This window comes from Topomyia yanbarensis, chromosome 2 (genome assembly GCF_030247195.1).
Source record: "Topomyia yanbarensis strain Yona2022 chromosome 2, ASM3024719v1, whole genome shotgun sequence".
In the NCBI taxonomy this organism is placed as follows: domain Eukaryota; kingdom Metazoa; phylum Arthropoda; class Insecta; order Diptera; family Culicidae; genus Topomyia; species Topomyia yanbarensis.
The window spans coordinates 179113987-179137616 of NC_080671.1; the positions used below are offsets into that span (position 1 = coordinate 179113987).

General features: G+C 39.8%; 2 protein-coding genes across 6 annotated transcripts; one reads left to right on the plus strand and one right to left on the minus strand.

The window, feature by feature from the left end:
* The first annotated feature begins 793 nt into the window (after positions 1-793).
* LOC131682261 (SET and MYND domain-containing protein 4-like) lies at positions 794-22093 on the plus strand. 5 transcript variants are annotated; one of them, XM_058963617.1, is made up of 8 exons: positions 794-1053; positions 1106-1169; positions 11699-12247; positions 12332-12825; positions 20270-20465; positions 20517-21083; positions 21140-21806; positions 21862-22093. In XM_058963617.1, the coding sequence occupies exons 4-8, from the start codon at positions 12672-12674 to the stop codon at positions 22063-22065; spliced, it is 1788 nt and encodes a 595-aa protein (XP_058819600.1). In that variant the 5' UTR covers positions 794-1053; positions 1106-1169; positions 11699-12247; positions 12332-12671; the 3' UTR covers positions 22066-22093. The 5 variants fall into 5 exon arrangements, with proteins under 5 accessions (XP_058819600.1, XP_058819602.1, XP_058819603.1 ...); XM_058963619.1 differs by lacking the exons at positions 11699-12247; positions 12332-12825; XM_058963620.1 differs by lacking the exons at positions 11699-12247; positions 12332-12825 and having other exon boundaries at positions 1051-1169.
* On the minus strand, positions 3191-11381 carry LOC131682262 (SET and MYND domain-containing protein 4). The gene is made up of 6 exons (XM_058963621.1): positions 10571-11381; positions 10243-10438; positions 9605-10180; positions 9398-9550; positions 8828-9341; positions 3191-4567 (listed from the first exon to the last, which is right to left on the minus strand). Exons 1-6 carry the CDS (start codon positions 10869-10871, stop codon positions 4361-4363), a joined length of 1947 nt encoding a protein of 648 aa, XP_058819604.1. The 5' UTR covers positions 10872-11381; the 3' UTR covers positions 3191-4360.
* Positions 22094-23630: the final 1537 nt, after the last annotated feature.

The following is a 23630-nucleotide window of genomic DNA, read 5'->3' on the forward strand; positions in this document are numbered from 1 at the left end:
ACACCCAAGTTAAACATAAGAAATCATCGAAAATGTGTATACTGTGCTTCTATGTTAGAGTTCACAACCGCCTGATTTAGGAATATTTAAACAACTCATCAAAGCATAACAAATATAAGTTAACTTGTGGTAACAATTAGCTTTCGTTTCGAGCATACACAACTCTGTACGAAGTTGTTTTATACCGTTTCTGAAAGAAAAATTTTAAAATATTCTGCAGTAGTATACAGTGTATATAGTGTATATGTATAGTCTATTTCCGTCATGAAGGAAATTAGTTTTCTTCTACTTTACTTTCAGTTTTTTTATACGGAAATGGTAATTTTTTTTAAAAATGCAAAAATCACGCAATCTTTTGAAAGTTTTCTACCAATTTGACATTTCATACGCAAACCATCCACATCAAGCATGTAGCGCCCCCTATACATATTTTCTGAGTTAAAATGCCAGTCTTAAAGAAAATTAGTTTTCTTTCACTATACTTTCAGTTTTTATACGTATACGGTCAATTTAAAAAATCCAAAAATTTCAAATGCTTTTGAAAATTTTCTACCATGTTGACCGTTCATAAGCAAAACATCCACCTCAAGCATGTAGCGCCCTATATACATATTTTCTGCGTAAAGATGCCAATTGGCATTTTGCGTAGGTGCAGAACAAGAGATTAGGATTGTCGTTGGTGTTTCCATTGTTTTCGCTTTGAAGCATGTTTGTCACCGTTCACTGAGACGAGAAGGAGTGATAACGTGCACGCTGGTTAGTTAGCCAGAATTCTTTATAATTAGGCAATCCATGAGACGTTTCTGATCAGCTGATTATTTCTTCTTTACTTATTCTGACGTTACTCCGAGGGGTGCGACGTCCGACAATATCGTTGATTCGATCCAACATCAAACGAATCGGACTAACAAAGTTGTTTGTCGGACGAGTTTTTCTGTGCGCAGGAATATACTTGTTGACAGAACCCACCGCTGAATTGTCAAACAAACGTCTAATGGATTGCCTAATATAATCTTGCTCATATCATCTTTATTATCTCAAAATTAATTGATCGTAGGTAGTGCTGTGACCAATATGAACAAAAATAATTATTATTCAATTTTAGTATTATAGTCGTGATCTCATTGGATAGGAAGTTTCGGATTAGAAGATGGTAGAAACACTTATAAGTAAGTGGTGAAATTGTTTGTTGAATTGTATAACCTAACTTATAACCCTGTTGAATTACATTACAGCTTTGAAGCTGTGCAGTCAACTGCTATCAAATCGGAGTTTTCCCCCACCGAAACAATCCTTACCAACAATTATTTTTGACCTTTTTTTATTCCGACTGTGCTTGCTTGTAACTCTACATGTGTTTTTTATATTATTGGGTAGAGAACATACTTTGAACAATTTGTTGATTGTATTGATCGGACAATTTTCACACGAGATATTGATCAAAATCCAAAGAAAGGATGAAATTGGTTATAACGAAATAATTTTGTTATTGTGCTCAGTAACCTCAAATGGGCCTAGATCCGACTAGTATAATGAATGATACATATTTGCAGTCTTCGGAAAAGATATGAATAACACATGATTTATTTATTTATTTACTTACACACACATCAACAGGCCGCACTTGGCACCAATGATGGAAACTTACGGGGGTCTTCTACTCGCGAGGCCTAAAATTAAGCACTTTTGGGAATACATTGTAAAGCATCCACTCAATGGATTTAGAAACTTTTTTTTATTTTGAAGATACAAGTTTTGACTTTTCAAACTTACTTTTCAAGACGACAAGAAAAATTTCTCGCGACCTTAAAACTTCATTGATGACATTGATGTTGAAACTGCATGGGTCCCGCTTATGTAAAGTTGTGGCTAATTGGGTAATATGTAATCAGAAAACTCATATTTTTTTATAATCATAGTCAGGTTGGTTATGTGTAGACAAGTAGGATTTCTTTTATTTTATAATTTGTAAAAGTTATGTAACGATTTGTGAAAATTTTCTATATTTACGTTATTTTTTGGCCTATTAGGAGCCATCAAAATGGAACAAATTGATATATTGCAAATCCCCCTGGAGCAAACATAGCGGTATGTTTTCTGAACAATTGGAGAAAAAATTATTGAAATCGGACCAGTACTTCTGTGAAAAGTCTTACTTGACCGCTTAAAAAATACTACTTTCGGGAAAACGCTCTTAAAGATAAAGTACGGTGTATAACTCGATAGTAGTAACTTACTAGATAATCTACTATACGGGTCCGCAGTGTTCTTGGCTTTGCACATTTTGCTCTCTCTCTGTTGAACTCGGGCCTGTTTTGCCGCTACACCCACTTTGCGTTCAGAACGAGTTATACGTTCACTGTTGAGTCGAGTAGCACATCTTTCAGCTTCAGTCCCCAAGGTAATTCCCATAACCTCCATAGCTTGTAAGATCGATGAAAATCCTTGGTTGAAGACACTGACTGCCAAATAAGTCACAACATTGACAACCTGCCTGCCAGAATTTGTGCATGTGATTTGGCGCTAAGGAACAGATTCCTCTATTCAGTACTCATTAATGTTTTCGGTATGATAGACTTACGTAGATCCTGACATGTTCGAAAGTTTCTATAGTTCCTTTTAATTCAGCCTGACGCCACTTGCACCAACTGTCCTCGCCGGGTGAACATTTTGAGTGCTGGGGATTTTCGTTCGATGACGAACAGTGTTCGAGGGAAGCCCAGTTTGCATTTCGCATATGTTGTACAGAATGAAAGTTTCTCCGAATCGCCAGCCCATAAAAATTAGTTAGCTGGTCAATTGATTTGTCTGTCAACATTCCCTTTCTTTTCCCACCAATACATTTATTTTCTTTCTTCAGTTTTCGTAATCTCGTTCCCATACGCTTCTCAACATGTCCGACGCATTATTTCTTCTGTATGATAATCTCGTCCCAAAAAAAAGACAAGAAACCTTTCACAGACGCTCACATATATATATGAACTGTCAAGAATGGACCGGTGAATTCTTTAAACAATGATTTTTCCATAGACAAGCGCCATCGTGGTGCGCAGCGCTTAGTACCATCTCAGAAACGGGGTACCTTTCGGTTACCAGAAACATGCTAAGGAATATGATTTTCACCAAATCCTTTCTGTGGCATATTCTCAGATACATATAGATAGAAATTAAACAACGAAAAAAAATCGATTTTTTGAAACCATGAGAATAGAAGGCCCCCTAAATTAATTACATCTAAAAAACTGCAGAAATCGATTCCTTAATAAGGTCCCAGACAAATGAAAGTCGGACAAGTGCGACACACGATTGAAGAGGCGTTGTAGTTCCGTGATAGCGGCATTAGCGGTGTGATTAGTTCGTCGAAAAGGCACTGTCAGATGAACGTTTTCGCATAGCGTTCTAGACCTTGCTTGAATGTTGACGCGCTCTAGTAAAGCTGGGGAATCGATGCGTCCTGAGATGAATAGGGCGCTTGCAGTTTCTCTACGATGCGGAAGGGTATTGAGCTGGATGAGTTGACACCGACTCTCGTAGGGAAAATGAAACCCTGGCTTCCCGATGCTTTACCAACAACATACGAAATGTGATTCTTAACTCGAAAAGAGAATCCGAATCGCAAAAATCCAACATGAATCAAGTTTGGGATGTGCACAAATTTGGGTTTAACACACACACGCTCCCTAAGGGTTTTGTTACGAAATGTTTTTGACTATTCACTAAGAACGACGTGAACTTTTTGAATGTTTTAACTCATTCATATATTTTGCCATTGGACCGAATATTGGACACAATACTTTTGATGTGAAAACTTTCTTTAAACCACGTATTTTGAACTCAAACCGTAGTTAAATAACAAAATCAATTTCTCTACCACCATTACGATTCTTGTGACTCTTGCGTTATTGTCCTTTGCCTCGCATCACTGTAAGGGCACAAAGAACAGACGTCCATCTCGAGAATTGATATTGTTAAAAACTTAACACTCTATTTGAAGGTAATTGGGATATCTGCACCAAGTTCGGTACTGAGTTCGATCAAATATAACAGACATTTGGAATAAAATTTCCTTAAAAACCTGTATAAACTTTCAAATTGATAAATCATCATCGTTTTACTATGTCCACTATTTGCTACACGTGTTTGACAGCTGCACTCCAACTGCGTTGATTACTGAGCCACCTACCTACGTTTGCGGAACATGTTTCAGACGTCTAATTTATTCGGAATTTAAGTAATGGGTATTTACACACATTTCGAAGCGAGCCTAAACGTCTGTTATCTGTCGTTTGACTTTTATATTCGAACATTCTGTTATATGTAACTCTGTGGTATGCAATTTTAATATACATGATTAAAAATTTTATTTCTTAGATGTCATTTTCACATAACGGTTTCCAAACTCCAGCGTGCAAGCTCGCAGGCCTTGCTGACACAGATGATAGTCACGGTATGGTGGAACCAGTACTTCGTCCATAATGTTTAACATTTCAACGTACTTTGCCAGTGCCTGTTCGTATTCGCCTGCCTCGTGCAATTTAGTGGCAGATTTGAACAGCATGTCGGTGTCCTGGAAGAGAAAGTATGTTGTATACTTCTTTCATTATTTTATTATATTTAATGGAATATTGCCATATAAAATGGCGATGAGGAAAAACGAGACGAAATGAGTACGCCAGTCACGCTAACAGGCATATAATGTGCTATTATCTCTGGTTTCTGTAAGAACTCCAACTCAAATTTCTACTCAGAATCGGTTGTTTCAATTGAGTCGGATCCACAGTCTTTCGAATACTACACTCGACAACTATGCGTCGTCCGCTTTAACGATCATTTTAAATATATTTTTACTTGTAGTATTTGCTGTGATGATGCTGCTGACACATGTATCAGTACTGGGGATAGACCGGTAATGAAAAGTTGTTCACAAGTCTGGGGGATTATCCACTAGTCGCAATGAGTGCATGGGACTGTATATAAAAAATGAAGCTAGTGTTCTAGGAAATTTGGCGGATCGATACTTTTTGGAGGAGTTTCCTTTTCCTAATAGTGTTGTGTCTGTTGGTTGATGTCGAAGCATCGGCGGAAACCAGACAGAATCCGAAAGCCGACTAAAGTACAATTCACACGATACAGCAGGATTCCGTCACCGGTACGGAACGTCAAGATTACCCAGTCGTAAGAACACTTCAGAATCTTCGGGTGCGAAGCTTGGGCGCAGATTCCAGTGGAGAAAAGAAAGAAAATCTCGAATTATGGTTTTTATTGGTTACTCAAACCAGCATAAAGCGTATCGTTTTCTTGATACGGGAAGTGAGTGGATCACAATTAAATGTGATGAGAAATTTATGGAGGACTTGCAAATGAATAAATATCCGAACGAAAAAGTGAACCGTGAAGCTAACGTTGGGCCGGTTGAACCCAATGTGGAACTTGTACCGATGTTAAGAACGACGAAGCACTTGATCAAGAAAACGATAGGTTCGAATACGAAAGTGCTGAAGAAATGTATACCGAAGAAGAAGTTCCCGCTGAAGGGGGAACGGTGCACGAAAGTGATGTGACGAACGGCGAGCGAACGGAAGAGCGCCAAAGGTCGACGCGGAATGTATTACCAGTTCGTTTTAGGGATTACGAATTGGCACTCGTTGCGATGGAACATAACTAACCCGCCACCTTCAAAGAAGCAGTTGGTGGACCTGAAAAGGAGGAGTGGTTGAAAGTCACGAGGGAAGAGTGTCAATCCTTGATCTCGAACGGTACGTTGGAGCTAGTAGATCCATCGACCAATCACAACATAATAGCACTGAGAACAGACATATAAGCTAGAACAAACTTACGTTGAAAATTACCATCGCATACAGGATTGCATGCGTGAGTCACCATTGTATCCAAGTTTGCTTACAAGTTCCGTATAGTGATTGCTGGCCGATCGAAGCGCCGACGAGTGGCAAGTGTCTACTTGCTGTTGTCATTTCAAAGCGACAGTTATTTTTCTTGAAAATTACCATCGTATACAGGATTGCATGCGTGAGTCACCATTGTATCCAAGTTTGCTTACAAGTTCCGTATAGTGATTGCTGGCCGATCGAAGCGCCGACGAGTGGCAAGTGTCTACTTGCTGTTGTCATTTCAAAGCGACAGTTATTTTTCTTACACAAGTTGAAAAGTTTACTTGTATGTCAGTTCTCAGTGATAATAGGTAGCAAATGGGTCTATCGAAAGAAGTTGAACGCCGAGGGCGATGTTGAGAGGTTCAAGGAACGGCTCGTGGCTCAGGGGTTCACACAGCGCTTCGATTCTGATTATGATAAAATCTTCGCCCCGGTTACTATGCAGTCAACGTTTCGCGTTTTGGCTAGTGCAGGAAGGCAAAAAATGACAGTTAAGCGCCTAGACGTAAAGTCGGCGTACCTAAACTAAGAAACTAAGGGAGGAAATCTACATGCGGCAATCGCCGGGGTTTATTGTACAGAAGAAGGCTCATCAAGTTCGTAGATTGCGGAAGAGCTTATATGGCTTAAAGCAGGCGGCCAGGATTTGGCATCAAACCAAAACCCAAATCCTGATTGAGCTACGATTTAGTCAATGTAAAAGAAACTCGTGTCTGTACCGGAAGCAGCTATCAAATGGAGAATGGTGGTTGTGAGCAGGAAAGTGAAATCAATAATACCGAAAGAGCGTTGCAAGTTAAGATACAAATCACGACATTGAGTAAAATATCTTGTTTTTTTGGCAATTTGCGTCCGAAAAGATTAGAGTGGCTTCTACAGTCTCAGCCAGGAGAGTTTCATTAGAAAACTAGTCAGGCGTCTCGGAAATGAAAGAGCAACAGGGGTGCAAGTATCCAATGGACCCGGGTTATTTCAAGCTAAGCAAGGACGGAAAGAACCTTGAAGACAGTGAAGAATACCGTAGTTTGATTGGTTCTTTGTTATATTTCGCAACGAACAGTCGACCAGACATTTCGGCTTGCGTTGGAATCTTGAGCCGTAAGATTAGTTGTCTATCGGAGGTTGATTGGAGACTCAAAGGGTAATACGCTACAAGGTTCATACAGTGGAGTGTAGGTTGAAGTTGGGTAAAACAAATGAGAAATTTGAGCTGATTGATTACTGCGACACCGACTGGGCGGATGATGCTAGCGACAGAAAGTCTTGTAGCGGCTATGTGTTTCGTATAGGAGGAGCTACCGTCAGCTGGGCTAGTAGGAAGCAAGGTTGCATGACTCAACAATGGAAGCAGAGCACGTCGCGCTCTCAGAGCTAAATGAGGAACAAGTCAAGCCGCCTAAAGTATTCGAGGACAATGGAAGCTGCCTAGACTTTGTTGCACTAGATCAACAAAAGAAAAAAACGAAGCATATTGATACGCGTTATCACTATACTCGTGAACTTTTGTCATCTGGAGTTATCGAGTTAAGGTGCTGTCCGTCGGAGGATATGGTGGCGAATGTCTTCACAAAACCGCTCGGTGCAACGAAGGTCGAGAGGTTCGCTATGGATTTAGGCCTGACTGTAGGTTGAATTCGCGAGGAGTGTTGACGTCATCATTACATTACATCATACGATGACGATGATGGTCTACGTGCACAAAGGGTGTAATCGCGCAATAACGATTACACCCTTTGTGCACGTAGACCATCATCGTCGATCCCTAGTAACAATTGAGGTTTTATAATGGTTTTATAGCCACTCATAAAACTTAGATTGCACTTGTACATGCTATAAAACTTCAATTGTTACTTGGGATGTCTGCAAATGACAGTTTTATTTTTTCGTTACTACGCAATATCTTACCTAACATTGAACCGAACAAACGTGTTGTAAAACATTCTTCTCCGGCGCGGTTTTCTCTTCGCGTTTTTATCCGCATACCGATACTCTGTTTCTCTGCCTATCGTTTGCCAATAAACCTTATCACTTCCCCAATCCTGCCCATCAGGGAAATAATGAGCAGACAAATCATGGCAAGGCACAAATCTCCGATCAACATGAGGACCGTGCCATTTAAGCCAGTCGCTACTGATTCCTGAAGAAACCGCCGTATCGAGTTTTCCCGTTTTATAAAAATGCACACATTTTTCGTATTTGTCGATAATTTCCAATATCTGAGCTGTTTCTATACCATTCTTTGCTAAGCAAGTTTAAAATGAACCATCCGTCAGACTAAAAAAACAACAAAGATTTACAACCAACAACAATACAGTATGGTTGACGACATTGATTTCAAAACACAGTATTCAAAGGGCAGAAATAAATGTTAGTTGGTTTTTTATTTTCTTCATATTGCATAAACATGAAAGTTCACTGATTAGTCAAGCGACACAGTTTTTTTGAATTTCTTGAGTATTTTTGAAAAATTGAAAACTTTCGGAAAATGGAAGCTCTTTTTCCAGTCAGAAACCGAACACAAATTTATTATCTTCGCCAAAGTTTAATTCTCCTGGAACTTTGTCGAAGTCGTCAAAATTGTATCTCTTCTAATGTTTGTTTCTTCAACGTCTTCGAAGCTTTAAATTGGCATGAAAGACACATATCGATTATTCTTTTGGGATCAACGTGCGACTCTTGGATAGTTTTTTAAAGTCGATCGCCAAGGAATCGATCCCAAGTAAATCCTAATCGAACTGATAGTCAACTGTCCTAGAACAACTGATCACAGTTGTTCTAGGACTCCAATAAAACGCAAAAAGTTGCTCGGGTCTGAAGTCTAATTTTCTCCAACCCTACATTTGGTTTGACTTTAAAGTAATCCGAAATAGATACTGCAGAAAGGGTAACAACATCGTGTTCAGTATAACATACACATCTAAAACCCCGCAACATACCTGTAATGATTTTAGTCCCTTCATAATGTTGGTGTGTTCACCACACTCGGTACACAGCACCATAAACTCGTTGATTTCTGCGGGAATCTTCAGCACATTGGAACATATTTTGCCTCCATCGCACTTGAAGCGCAACACGTTAGGGTCCATATCGGAAAACTTGGGCCAAATTTCCGCACAAGCGCGACAGCAGCACTCAAACTTGTACTGATTCAGCAGCGTATTCCGGCGTTCCTCTCGGGATACCTGGGTAAATATCGGACCATAGTTTTCGGCGACCATGGAACCGGCCGAAATGTTTTTGACCGTTCTGACACAAACAGAATTGCCACGATAGTAGCGTGTAACACCTGGCTCACATGAATGGTTAAATAGTGCTAGAGTCGGATAGAGGCCACCTCCGATAAAAACCGAATTTCCTACATCACGTTCGTTTTCCCGTTGGAGTTCTGATATTTCGTGAGCATTAAACTGAAGTAGCTGCAGATTGTGCAAAAGGAGGCCTCCGATGAAACTGTGGATAATGATAGGGATAAAATGTAGACATGGCTGTTAACTCTACCAATCTACCTCTCAGAATCCTTTGTTTTGTAGTATCCACCAAGTGTTAAACATGCGTTCAATAAGCTAGCCATCAGCGTTCGCTGGAAAAAATCTTCTGCTGAACGCTTTTCCTCATGAGTTACCAGTTTGTAAACCCTTCTGTAATCATCGTTGGTTAGCCTGAAACGTAGGATCTAAGTATATTTACCAAAGCGTAGCTCCTACACATCGTACTTATCCGTATCTTCGCTCACTAACGCTCCCAACTCAGAGCGTAGTTTGAGAAAGTACTCTTCTGGTTTTTGTGTGATCATACGCAATGCCATATGACATGTAATCGAAGCTCCAGATTTCCAAAGAATTGGTAGAAAGCCACATTCGAACTGATGGAAGCTCGAGTCTTTTGCACAACTTTCGGAGCAGAAGATTACATCAGAGCATTTTGGACAACAAATTGGAACGGAAACTCGTTTGAAGCACTTACTACAGTGACTCAAACTGTATTCTTCTAGCAAAACGGAAACATGAGGTTTTTCTAACAGCACAATCGTGTTCGGCTTCAGATCGCTATGGGTTTTCGCAAAACGACCCTCATCTACCGTGCAGTCGATGTAAAGAGCTTTGTCAACATAGTGATCCGGCACTGGTGGTTTCTTTGGCGCCACTCTTTCTGGTTTCCTAGATTTAGCAAGTTTTTTCTCTGCCTCAATGTTCTTCGGAAGTAAAATAATCATGATTTGAGCGTCCCGTTCCAACTTTTGTCGTCGCTCCAGCGGCAGTTGACAGTCATCCAGAGCTTGTACGGTTTCTCTAGAAAAGGAAAGATTTACTTTTTTTCTGAATATTTCAAATTGTAGTATTTTATTACATACTTAAAGCACTTGAGTGCACTCACATGATCCTTTTTACCGAGAAAACAGCGTGCCTGGCGTTCCTTTAGTTTATACATCATTTCTTTCGGGTAATGGTGACTGATAGCCCGTTGAATGTCTTTTAGGGCAAGATCGTATTTTTCTAAATGGTACAGTGCAGCAGACCGGTTTGCAAATATTATGGCTTTTCCCTGTTCTAAAATAAGCAATAAATAGCGAACAGAAGACAATTATTTTAAAATGTATATTTAAGTAGAACAAGTGGAGCATCCAAAGAAAAATCAGGTTATGTTATCCCGTGTACTTACTGCCGGCGCTGTGAACTCACCATTTGAATCGGGAGTAGCCATGTAGCACATATTGTAATAGGCCAATGCCTCATTCCAGCTTTCCCTTTGAAACGCCTTGTTTCCAAGATTTTTGAAATTCAACGATTGATCCAAATTTTTGCCATTAAACTCACGTGCCAACTTAAGCTCCGCCACGACTGATTTCAGCGAATTTATGAATCCGAATCGCTTCTCGTCACTGTCCAATTGAGCGAAATCATTGAACACGTTCTGGTTTATGTTTTTACGTGAAGTTTCACAGAACTTTTGGAAAAATCCATCTTTCTTGTAAATTTCCATTTGTTCGAAGCAGCAAAAATGGCGACAGGAAAACTTTTCTACACACAGCCCTATGCGGTGAAAATTGGATGACGAGTGACGTTATTAAACGATTTTCACATTCGCTTATCTGAATCAGTGAAATTCATCGGTGAGTGTTTATTTTCATTCATCTGCCGGTTAGAACCAACGAGCCTTGGTTTACAGCGGGAAATCTAATGCCTGCAGCGGGTGTGGAAAACAGAGGAATTATTTTTGGAACTCATTCTGTGGCTTCTGTTTTCATTGCAACGCTTGGGGCATGCGCAATCCTGCATTTCGTTGTGCGTGAACAGATTGCCATCATTTGCGTAACTAGGTTTATCTTTTAGGGTGGGTCTTCTAATATGCTAAAATGTATGAAGCGAGTTATAAAGAGAAACAGTTAAGTTACTGGAATCGTATGAAAAAAAGTTGGACTTCTTAAACTTTTTAATTAGATTTCCCTGATTTTCGTGTGGACAGCACATAATATCTTTACTAACAAGCACTTATTTCGGCGTTATTTTTGAAAGCACTTTTTACATATCAATTAATCATGTATTTTTAAATAGAACAGACATACGTCCATATCGGTGCGAAATATTTTATTTATGTTTTTATGTGCTCAAATGTTGTCGCGAATAAGCCTATTTGTGCGAAATAAGCCTATTTGAATAAGCCTATTTGTGCGAAAAATGCCAAAAAAGTTTGAATTTACGAAAAGGTATAAAGCAATAATTTCATTGCATCAAACTTATAGTATTTTGGTAGTACATTTTTCGGTTCCAACCATAATTCCCCTATGTCTTTTTTTTTTCTTTTTTTAGAGTGCATCAAAAAACTTTTAACTACGCGAGAAGTGATAGGTACTGCTCAGTGGCGCAAACGAAGCGGTTGGTTCGATAAAGACTGCCAGAGAGTGACGAACTAGAAGAATGCGGCCAGTAGCCGGATGCTAGTGGCTGGTACAAGCCTCAACAGAGAGCGGTACGGAGAAGCGAGAAGTGCCGAGAAACTAATCCACTGCAAAAAGAAAAGGCAGCACGAAGAAGTGTGATTGCTAAAGCGCAAGAAAGCATGGACCGGAATGATGTGCAGAGATTTTATGCAACTGTCAACGGTGCGTGGCAAAAATCAGAGCCAGTGTCCGTTATGTGCAATGACTGAGAGGGAAATTTGCTGACACACAAAACAATGGTGGCTGCCTGGAAAGAGTATTTCAAGGTTTTGTTGAATAGCGGAAGTGAAAGTGTATCTAGGAACAGGATAAGCATTGAAAATGACGGACAAGCTATGGATCCACAAACACTAGACGAGGTTAAGAACGCTGTACGTGAGGTGAAAACCGGTAAAGTTCCTGGGAAGAACGAGAAAAAGTACATACTGGAATGTGCTAATTTCAGGGGGATATCTCTCCTGAACTCGGCGTACAAAATAATGTCGCGTATCCTATTTTGTAGGCTGAGACCGCTTGAGGAGTCCTTCGTCGGCGAATACCAGGCTGGGTTTCGTGATGGCCGATCAACGACGGATTAGATATTCAGCCTGTGGATGATCCTAGACAAATTCCGAGAGTACAACTTGCAGAACCACCATCTGTTCATTGATGTTAAGGCTACTTAAGGATGACTCAGTGAAGAGAAATGAGCTGTGGCAGATTATGTCAGAACATGATTTGGGACCTTAGATGGAGTGAAGCAAGGCGATACACTTTCCAAGTTTCTGTTCAATATTGCTCTTGAAGGAGTTATCAGGAGAGCTGGCGTGCAATGGAGCGGAACTATCATCACAAGGTCGCATATGCTCCTTGGTTTTGCGAACAATATTGATATAATTGGATTCGATCGTAGTGCAGTGGAAGAGGCCTACGTGCCTTTTAAGAGGGAGACAGCGAGGATAGGCTTAGTCATCAACTTAGCCAAGACAAAGTACATGATCACTGGTAAAGAGAGAGGTAGGTCTAGTGGTGTTGGTTCCGAGGTAATGTCGACGTGTTTGAAGTGGGCGAAGAATTCGTTTATCTGGGTACACTTGTGACTTACGACAACGATGTTTCCCGTGAGGTAAAAAGGCTTATTGCATCTGCCAACATGGCCTTTTACGGTCTACGTAACCAGCTTAGGTCCCGCAATTTTTAAACGCCAACAAAATTCGCATTATACAAGACACTGATCCTCCCTGTCGCTCTTTATGGCCATGAAGTGTGGACGTTGAGGGAGGCTGATAGGAAAGCCTTCGGAGTCTTCGAGCGAAAAGTGCTGCGGACAACACTCAGCGGGATACGTGAAAATGTAGTGTGGCACAGACGCATGAATCATGAGTCTTATCAAATATATAAAACTGCGGATATTGTTAAACAAATAAAATACGACAGACTGCAATCGGTTGGGTAAAAGGTAGGTAAAAAACCTCCAAAAAAGCCCTGACACTGCAGGAAAAAATGCACACATCAACCACCACCCCACCCGCTAGGACCACTGCTCTTGAACAGAGCTTGGTTACAGCACGGCCTCTTGCACACCACCAGTTCTCCACCATCCCCATAGACTGGCAATTTCTGCATGGCAGTCGAAAAGCTAGCTGTGGATCGAGACTTATTGTTCTTCCTCTTCGAAGGCAATTTGGGCGGTAAACTTCTGATTGTCTACTTTTCCGAGCCTTTCGGCTTCATTCCCTAGTAACAATTGTGGTTTTATGATAGTTTTAAAATATAAAAATAAAAAAATAAAATTTAGATTGCACTTGTAACGTGCTATAAAACTTCAATTGTTACTGGGGATTGTGCCATTTAGCACCATGACTCGTCTCCCTTGTGCCGTTCAGCACCGCAACTCCCGTCTCGTGGCATTCAGTTCCACTTACTCGTTGAGCTCCTGACTTGTTCGCGAACTACTCGGTCTAGTCCCCGACGATGGATATAGCCTACTCCGACGGAGAATTCTCCGGCGAGCGAACTTCTCCCGATACCGAGCCAACCAACCAGGTGTCGAGGTCAGCTCGGCGATTCCGGTGGAGCAGGTCGTCCGGTTTACTGGTGCCCTGACGACCCACGTCTGGTGGTATCTCGTCGCAGTCTACTCAGTCTAGTCCCCGGTGGTGAATCTAGCGTACGCCGACGGAGAGTTCTCCGGCGAAGGAAGTTCTCTCGATTACGATTCTTCTTTGGTTTTAGCACCACAACTTTTTGAGCACTTTGGCTCCCCGTCCAGTGCCATTTAGCACCGGATCTCCTTTAAGCCCTTTGGTTCCCTCTCGTTCCATTTCGCTCCACTTCTCCGATGAGCCATTCAGGTCTCACCTTTACTTATTTACGAACTACTCGGTCTAGTCCTCGACAATGGACCCAGCCTACTCTGAAGGAGTATTCCCCGGTGAGAGAGGTTCTCCCGAAACCGAACGGTAAATTTCTCCAATACCGATGTTAATTTCCGTGAGCCATTTAGCTCCCCGCTTCGTCCCGATCTACTCGATCTAGTCCCCGGCGGTGGACCTAGCTTACTCAACGGCGCCGCAACGATTTACTGCTAGCTATTCGACGTGGTCTATTCGGTCTAATTCCCGGTGGTGGATCTAGCCAACTTACGAGCTACCCGGTGTCGGGGTCGGTCCGGCGATTTCGGTGAAGCCTGATATCCGGTTTGCTGGCGCGACCCATACATGCCAATTCTGTAACCAGACGGCCCATTACGGAAAAAACATGCGCTGAATCAATTCGTCCAAACTCATCTATTACAGCCAAATCTAACAAGTAGCTACCGACACTTACAATTAAACTAAAAACAATGACCCAACAACTAGAGCATCAGCAATAAAAAAGCAAATATCGATGAAGATGTATTTACAACAGCGACCCATAACAACAAAAAAACAAATAAGAACCTCTGATCGCGAACAGCAAGAAAACAGTATCGATGATGACATGGACGTTAACGATAACGCGAGAGAAGGAAGACTGAATGACCCCCAATCTGCGGCGAGTAAGGCAACTAATGTCTGACCACCAAGGCAAAGGATCTCAAGAAGCAGTAGCAAACTGCGTCAACAAGATCTGGCTGACTGATAATCTTAGTATTTTTTTTTGTTTTACTTATTGTAATAACTTAAAAGATTCGCGGCTCAGTTATATTAACGCATTGAGCCCTTGTCAAAGAAATCTAAAAAAAAATGTTGAAGTTGTCATCATCTAGACACTTCTGCAGCACTATCCAAAACATGTCCGAGTATGTCAGGGTCGTAGCATTCTGCACCACGTTTGCTCTTCCAGCGAAACAGTTATGCGTCACTGGCTTAAGAAATCTTTTCAAGATGTACGTTATTTGCGCAGCTTTTGGAAATCTAAGAAACTGCTTGCAAAAATTCGTGAGCTACAAGCTACTAGAAGTCGGCAAAGGCATTGTGAGAAACAGAATTAATTGTCTCAATTTACACGTTCTCTACGTAATTCAAGGATTTAATACCCCGATTCAAAATCTTTTATAATTATTTTGTGCAATGGATATGTACAATACAATATTTTAGAATAAAAATCAGTATGTTGGAAATACGGTTTATTTTCCGGGATGTCTGATCATACCGGACAAGTACTTAAAATCCGAGACTTTCCCACCTAAATCCGTCGGGTTACTGTATCTTAATGTCACCATGAATATGGTTACATATCGTCACCCTTAATTTAGCCTCTTTATGGAAAGCTTGGGGATAAAAAATTATGGATACGATATTATCAACATAGACAGAAATAACTATTAGAATTATTCGCTCAAGCTATGCGTAAGTCAAGAGTATTAGCTCTGAAAGCATAAGCTCCTTTCTTTGTAGTTTTGGAACGGAAGCATGTTTTTAATTGATCGTTTCCATACTAAATTTGCAAAAGGGCGAATAAGATTTGTAAACAAACTTTTATTTTGCCGGTTTCTCTTAATTTACTATACTTTCAAAGCAGAAAACAATTGAAATTACTTCTACGAAGGGTAAATATTTACATTAACGCATATTTTTCATGAAATTCCACTCTGCAGCAGACTAGTGAGCGAATCAAATTTGTTTACAAAAAACAATTTCGCCCTTTTGACGAATTAATATTGATTTCATAAAATGCAACAAGCATTTCAGCGAGCAAAATTCATGATAACCTTATTTCATGATATTGTTTTCAACATCGAAAAAAACTTCTTGCACAAGCATTCTAGCTTGGGTGTTTCCCAAGCGCAGGCCAATAAGCACATTGGTTTTGTGAGATTTAGATCATTTTTTTCGAATTGCATTTTTACTATTCCGCGTGAAATGATCCGCAATGAACCCATTGAGAATAAGTTCAAAATTCATTGAATAAGATGCGCGCGCATTCCTGTTTTCATCAGAGTTCATCTAAATGCGCTATGTTTCTAATCACAACATGATCTTTCGCTGTCAGTATGTATAAAATAAATAATTTTTTGAAGTCGAAAATGTTATAATTTATCAATTTGGATTCAGCCTTCATTAATTCTAATAAAATTTGTTTGAAAAAATATGCAGCTAATCAGTTAGTTAGCTTCCTTCGAATTATTCATCAACTCGTTCACTCACAAAAAATATTGTTTACAGCTGTTTAAGCGCACTTAGTATTATATAAATAGACAACAAAGAGTTGGGAGTTGATGTAGTAAAAACGACTAATGCACGATATTTTTTGCCACTCTCGTGCATTATTCCGTTTGCGAAAGACGACACAGGTCAGGCTTGGGTGGTGCATTATTAATCAATCCCTTTTAAAAATGGAAGTCTGTGAACTGGAAGGATTTTTCCACCAAGATTATGAAAGTTTTCGTGCAACGGTTAGCGAGCGCGAATTTCAAGCCTTTTCACGTATGGAAAACGACGAACAACGAGTTCGATTTGTGAATGAAGTAATCGCGGAACGTTGCAGTGATCTTTGGAAACTCGAGCGACAAAATGAGTTTGGAAAATGTCTGCAATCGGCGTTGGAACAGAGAGATTTGGGAAACCAGGCGTTACAGTATGAACAGTGGAGTGATGCGCTGAAATGCTACAACAAAGCTTTTCTTCTGATCCCATCGGAAAATGGTGAGGAGGTGCAAAGTTCAGTGATGGTTTCATTATTGTCATGAATGAAAAACAAGTTTACCAAGCATACTAAGGAATACGATGAGGAATATATTTGTTTAAAAATATCTGCGATATTTATAATATTCATTCATCGTTTCGAGGCTTGAGTTGAGAGTTAGTTGTTGTGCAAAACAAGATGATTGAGGTCGTGTAACTGTGTGAGTTTTTCAACCTCCGTTTTATAGCAGACAGTGTGGTGCGATCCAATTGGTGTGGCAGAACACACGGTTTGTTAGTGTGGGCAATCAAATAATGTAAACAATCCAGAAGCACAACGGGTCGACGTCATAGCGTTCACACGATTCAATGAAAGCGGAACGAACGGTATGACGAAAGCAAGTCGATTTATTCTGTGATCACTCACACCACTCATGTAAGATTCATCTTACGAATACCAAAGTGCCATCTTCGCCATACCTCTATATACTACATTGGGTGCGATCTACTGACGCTCGAAATCTAACAATGTTCCTATGTATGCATAATCGTGTCATATGTTGTGTTTTTGTTGAGCGAGGGACGTTGACGCTAAGATTCCCAAGCGATTGAGCATATCAGAACGTAATTCCCTATGTTGTGCGAAGATTTGTACCTTACCGTACAATCATATTCCTGATGGAAACGTTTAGAGAAGAGGAGGGTTTAATGATAGGGATAGTAACGGCACAAAACCAAAAAATTAACAGAAATGCTCTCGTTCTCGGGGGCAAGAAATGTACTACGTACAGGAAAGTTGTACTTTACAAGACGCTTCTTTTCATTTGAACAGAAGCTAGTGTGGTTCTAATTGCAGCAAGATCTTTTAAGGAACTTTTAAACGGTTCGGGAAACAACAAGACTGTCTTACAGAACAACACATTTTAGACAAATTTGCTTGCGTATCGCAAGCTCTCTCTTTCACACTTTCTATTCATCGAGAAATCCAAATGTTATCTTTAGGGTGTTCCTTAAACAACGATTTTATTCATATAACTCTTGTAGTTTTTTACCCTAAAGTGATCTTTAGAGCTTTTTTATAGAATGTCTCTGGATAAAAAACCATTTGCGGTTTTAACTGTCATTTAAAAACTACTTAACTGATTTATTTCGAATTTTGCTTGCATATTCTACGTAAAAAATACTCAATCTCTACGTTCAGTTTTCGAGATAATTTTTCAATTAAGGGGGTTAAAAACCTGGCTGTTTCATCGTGAAAAAACACTTTTGCCATTTTTTTTACAAATTTGAGTGAAGCAAATTGATCAAAACTTTTGTACATTATAATGCATCATTTCGGTGCTGGGTTATTAGGCCGAATGTCGTTCGGCCGATTGCCGTTAGGCCTACTGCCACCAGGCCGAAGGCCATTTAGCTGAACGGGTCCATAGGCCGAACGGGTCTTTACGCCGTAAGGATCACTACGCCGAATGGGCCTTTAGGACAAATGGCCCATTAGGCCGAATGGGCCATTAGGTCGAATGGACCAAAGAGAATGATAAATATGTAGAGCGGCTGGAACTGAAAACGTTCAATGAAGGGTGATTTTTTACGATTTTTGTTTAAACTTAGAATAATAATGTTTGGAATATTTACCACACCTTTATCGTTGCACATTTGTCGCAGTAATGGAATAAATAAACAACAGCGGCGCCAGAATCAAACCGCAAGATGGCGTTTGAAGAAAATTGTTCAAGGAGTCTAGAAAAAATATTATTTTTTGGCGGCAATGCTGACAACTATGCGATTTTTTCAGTTTAATATTAAAAGTTATTTTTATCTCAATACATATATTTTAATTACATGAAAATTCTAATGCCATCGCGTTCCTCAGACATTTTTACATAAAAAACATCATCTCAATATAATATGAGCGCATCCTGAGATATACCGTTTTGAAGGGAAAAACTCTCATTTTCTCATATAAAAATCCATTTTTATAGGCCAAAGTTGAGAAAATCTTTAAACGTCCCTGATCTGCTAGAAGCAAACCAAAAACGTTGTTTTTCATAATTTCTCGTCTGCTTCACGAAAAATTATGTTTGAACTCAGAATACTTAAGTTGGTTTTTTAGTGTTGCGCGCTTGCGTTTTTTTATGAAAAATTACGGTTGTTTCTCTTCAAAACGGTGTATCTCAGGATCCGCTCAAATATATTGAGTTTAGAAGTGTTTTTATGTAAAAATGTCTGAGGAACAGGAATTTTAATTAAAAATTTAATTTAATAGAAAAAAATCGCATAGTTGCAGCACTGCCACCAAAAATTAACATTTTTTCTAGATTCCTTGAACAATTTTCTTCAAAAGCCATCTTGCGGTTTTATTCTAGAGTAAATAGAACCGGAGATATGATCAAAAGAAAATCAAGGGTTTTGGCAATTTGCCAAAACGGGGGGTGCTTCCATGACCCGAGGAGTGGTTCAATTCACACAAAAATTTAGGTTTTTATATATTGGCCCTAGATGAACAATTCCTCCAAATTCAAATCCGTGAAGGTCGATTACACGTGCCTTGATCACTTCGCGTGGAATGACCCATATGCGACCCATCCGACGTACTAGGATGGTGGATAGTGGTGTCTGCGCTTGTAGCGACGGCTGTCACGATATAGAACACATTGTCTGGGCGTGCACTGGACGGCTAATGGATTCCCTCTGGGGCCGAAGGAGACTAAAAAGTCGCGATCTTCTCTATTAGTCCTTCATACAGCTCTTCCTGAAATCAATCATTATCAGAACTAGACCCGCTCTTTCTCTTTTTCGCGTTATCAGAAGTCTCCTGAACTGTTTATGTGATACCGACTAGCGCCAGAGCGCCATAACATGATCGTATTCATTCTCAACATTGTACTTGCATCAACCAAAAACGAAAACGACCTGAAGGTTTGATCCATATTGGAGGATTCCTTACGGGTCCGAGGAGAACCACTAGACGTCCCGTTGCGTGCTGTTTTGGTAGTTCAAGGATGTGATAACCGCCGTCTATCGTCCGTTCGTCACTGTGAATAATATTTGTCGATAAATTACAGCAAACTCCGTATAGGATTAATTTTAGTAATATGCATAGAATGATATTTTTTACTAGGGATATTAAATTTTGAACCAATCGCCCTTGATTGTTACAGAAATTCCACAATCGCTATCGCAATCGTTTATTGCTTTGTCAGTAAGGTTGACATAAATTCGGACAAAATGTGATTTTCAAAATATTTCTGGAAGTTTTATTGCAACTTAATGCCAAGCACAAAAAGACTCTGTTAACCTTCACAGTGGTTCTTTCTATTTAATTCACTGCTCATGCATGGCTATAATTTCAGGTCTGGAAAAGTCTATCGTCTTGGCAAACCGTTCCGCAGCTTTATTTCATCTTAACAAATTCGAGGAAGCTTTGAAGGATATAGACTTATCAATCTACCTATACTATCCCAACAGTATGCAGTACAAGTTGATGGAGCGAAAGGCACGCTGTTATATTGCGTTAAAAGATCTCCCGGCTGCTCTTGATTTCTACAGGTTTAGAATAAGAATGCATAATTTTGCCATATTTTGACGTATCGTTTATAGGGAAACTTGCACAGCACTCGGCGACTCGAATTTGTGCCCGGAAATGCAGAAGGAAATGATTATTGCAACGAAAAAAAAGGTGGAGGATCTGGAGGTTTACATAGCGACCGTGAAAAGGTATCTGGAACCGGTGAAACACAGTTTGACTAAAAAGTTTGTGGCCCACGTCGATAAATCGGTGTTCATTGATTGTACTGAAAATGAGGGCAGATTTGCACGCACGAGGGCCGATCTGAAACCAAACCAGTTGGTGCTCAAAGAATTACCGCACGCATCAGTTGTAATGAGTGAATGCAGTTCAACTCACTGTGATCATTGCTGCCTTCGAGTGGAAGTTCTTTTCTGCTGTTCGAGGTGTGTAGACGTCGTCTTTTGTTCGCAGCGATGCCAAGACGCGGCTTGTTCCAGTTATCATAGGTTCGAATGTGGGTTTCTGCCATATTTGAGAAGCTCTGGAGCAAATGTCGTTTGCATGCTTGCTTTAAGGATTGTAACACAAAAATCATTAGGCTATTTCTACGGACTTAAGGATGAATTGGAACAACTGGCAAGTGAGCATACTGATAGGTTGGTTAATATTTGATCTTTCCATAATATTTATAACAGATTTTATTACTTCGTAGACTACCAGCACACGATTATAGAAGAGTATACAAATTTGTGACCCATTCTGAGCAAAGAAGCCCAGAGGATTATCTTAAATGGACTGTAATGGCAGCTTTTCTGAACACTATCTCTCAATTGGGTGGCTTTTATAAACGAGAGAAGTTGGACGAACTTCTCGGTACAATTTTGCTTCACAATATGCAAATAGTTACCTACAATTCACATGAAGTGTCCGAACTTCTACGCAGGAAGGAATCGGATCCCGGATACTCCATTTGCATTGGAGCTGCACTTTATCCAACACTAGTTCTGTTCAATCACTCGTGCGACCCTGGAATAACCAGGTACTTCGTCGGAAACGCAGTCTTTGTTCGGACGATTAAAAACATTCCAGCGGGTTCGGTTGTTGCCGAAAACTATGGACAATTATTTGCAAGATCTGATCGACGGGAAAGGCGGAACACCTTGAAGTCAATATACAAGTTCGACTGCAATTGTCAGGCGTGTGATGAAAATTGGCCTACGTTTTACGAAATGAGCCCCAATATGGTGAGATTCAAATGCGCAGGAAGGGAATCATGCAACAATGCATTGATCTTCACAGCTAATTCACCCCAAAATTCATTTAGGTGTGAAAAGTGTGGAGAGTTCACGGATATTGATAGTTGTTTTACATCGTTGAAGGTAGAGTCTTGATAATGCATATTATTACCGCGAATAACGATTCGATTATTTACAGAACATAGATATGTTGAATCGGTTCAACGAAGCGACTAGTCTTTATCAGCACGGAGAGTACGACAAGGCACTTTCTAAATACGCGGCCATCATGACCTCATTGGATCAAGTTTTGGTTAAGCCCTACCGAGAGTATCATCTTTGCCAACAGGGAATTCGTAGATGTTCATTGGAACTAGGCAATAAGTACACGGAACGCAAATAAAAATGTTGCCTGTTTTGTTCACTAATCATTTCTTGCCGTTGTTCTTTTATCTGCTGCTTGATTAATTTGCTTTGGACATTGGATTATGTCTTTCTTTTTTGATTAAAAAAGTTCCTCCGATCAAAGTATATCTAAATTGTAGCTTTATTCGCCTTCCTCTCTGTTTGCCAGTGAGGGGAGGCACAAAAAAGAGGCTCTTCAAGGTGAATCTTTGTGCGAAATTCAGCATCTCTTGGTGCACAGCTCTTTCTCTTTTTCGTTTTCAAGTTTCTCTCTGTGGGTGATCTGCACATCGCAGTGCTCTTGTCCTGCTCTTTTTTCATCGGTGTATTTCGCCCTTTGTGCACATTATGTGAGTAAATAACAAGTCTGCTCCTCTATAAGAGTCATCCAAGCGAATAATATTAAAATCGCGGAAGTTGAAGTCTATTACTAAAGTAAGCCATGTTTCGCAGTTCCAATTGTTTACTTAAATAAAAAGCATCGATTTTCAGGGGAATGCTTCTGCAAATCCTCTATAAATAGAACAGTGGTCAGATCCATGACCACGTTCGATGAATTAACCATCGATCGGATATAATCGCTGAAAGGTGGGGCCATGTTGCAGCATAAAAAATGTTTTTACTGCGGGAGAAAGCTTATTAGGATGCTTTTAAGAGTATCAGAAATATTTAAAGCTGTAAAAATGCGGTCCACAATACAGTCGTGATTCGCTGGTTGGGCAACAGCCTTGTCCAACTAACGAATTTGATTCGCTAGTTGGACCTGTTCACATCTGTAAATATTGTCAGATTGATTGTCAAAGTGCAAATAATTAAATTTAAAGGAAAGCAATCTAATCCAATTAAAGTCACCTCAGGAGTTCCACAAGGCTCTCATTTAGGCCCTCTATTGTTTATTTTATACGTGAACGATATCTCCTTCATTCTCAAAAAACTGAGAATACTAATTTATGCGGACGATATGAAACTTTATTTGGAGATAAGAAATGCCGAGGATATTAATACATTTCAAAACGAAATACAAATTTTCCACATGTGGTGTCAAAAAAGCCTCTTACAACTGAACGTGAAAAAGTGTAATTCAATAACCTTTAGTCTAAAACGACAAACACCGAATGTTGAGATTACCTTAGGAAATCAGACTGTAGTAAAATGTGGAAGAATTAGGGATTTAGGTGTTATATTAGTTTCATAGTTAATTTTTATTGATCATTATAACACAATTATACACAAAGCTAACAACATGCTCAGTTTTATAAAACGCTTTAGCTATCATTTTGAAGATCCTTATACAATAAAAACATTATATATTGCATATGTTAGGTCGATATTGGAATATTGCAGTATTATTTGGTGCTCTTTTTCAAGCAGACATGAAGAACGAATAGAATCGGTACAAAAACAGTTTTTATTATCTGCCCTTCGTAAATTAGGATGGACAGTATTCCCTCTGCCATCTTATGAAGCACGCTGCTTGCTTATCAATATTCAAACATTAAAGGAGCGTCGCGAATTTGCAATGCTCTCATTCATTAATAATATCGTTTCGCATCGTATCGATTC

Excerpts from the sequence above, each read along its gene's own strand:
- LOC131682261 (XM_058963616.1), top strand. The coding sequence starts at position 16,628 with ATGGAAGTCTGTGAACTGGAAGGATTTTTCCACCAAGATTATGAAAGT. Across the intron at positions 16,938-20,269 it reads TCTGATCCCATCGGAAAATG|GTCTGGAAAAGTCTATCGTC; the intron begins GTGAGGAGGTGC and ends CTATAATTTCAG. Across the intron at positions 21,807-21,861 it reads GTTGTTTTACATCGTTGAAG|AACATAGATATGTTGAATCG; the intron begins GTAGAGTCTTGA and ends GATTATTTACAG.
- LOC131682262 (XM_058963621.1), bottom strand. The coding sequence starts at position 10,871 with ATGGAAATTTACAAGAAAGATGGATTTTTCCAAAAGTTCTGTGAAACT. Across the intron at positions 9,551-9,604 it reads GTGAGCGAAGATACGGATAA|GCTAACCAACGATGATTACA; the intron begins GTACGATGTGTA and ends CCTACGTTTCAG. Across the intron at positions 9,342-9,397 it reads AAAACAAAGGATTCTGAGAG|TTTCATCGGAGGCCTCCTTT; the intron begins GTAGATTGGTAG and ends CATTATCCACAG.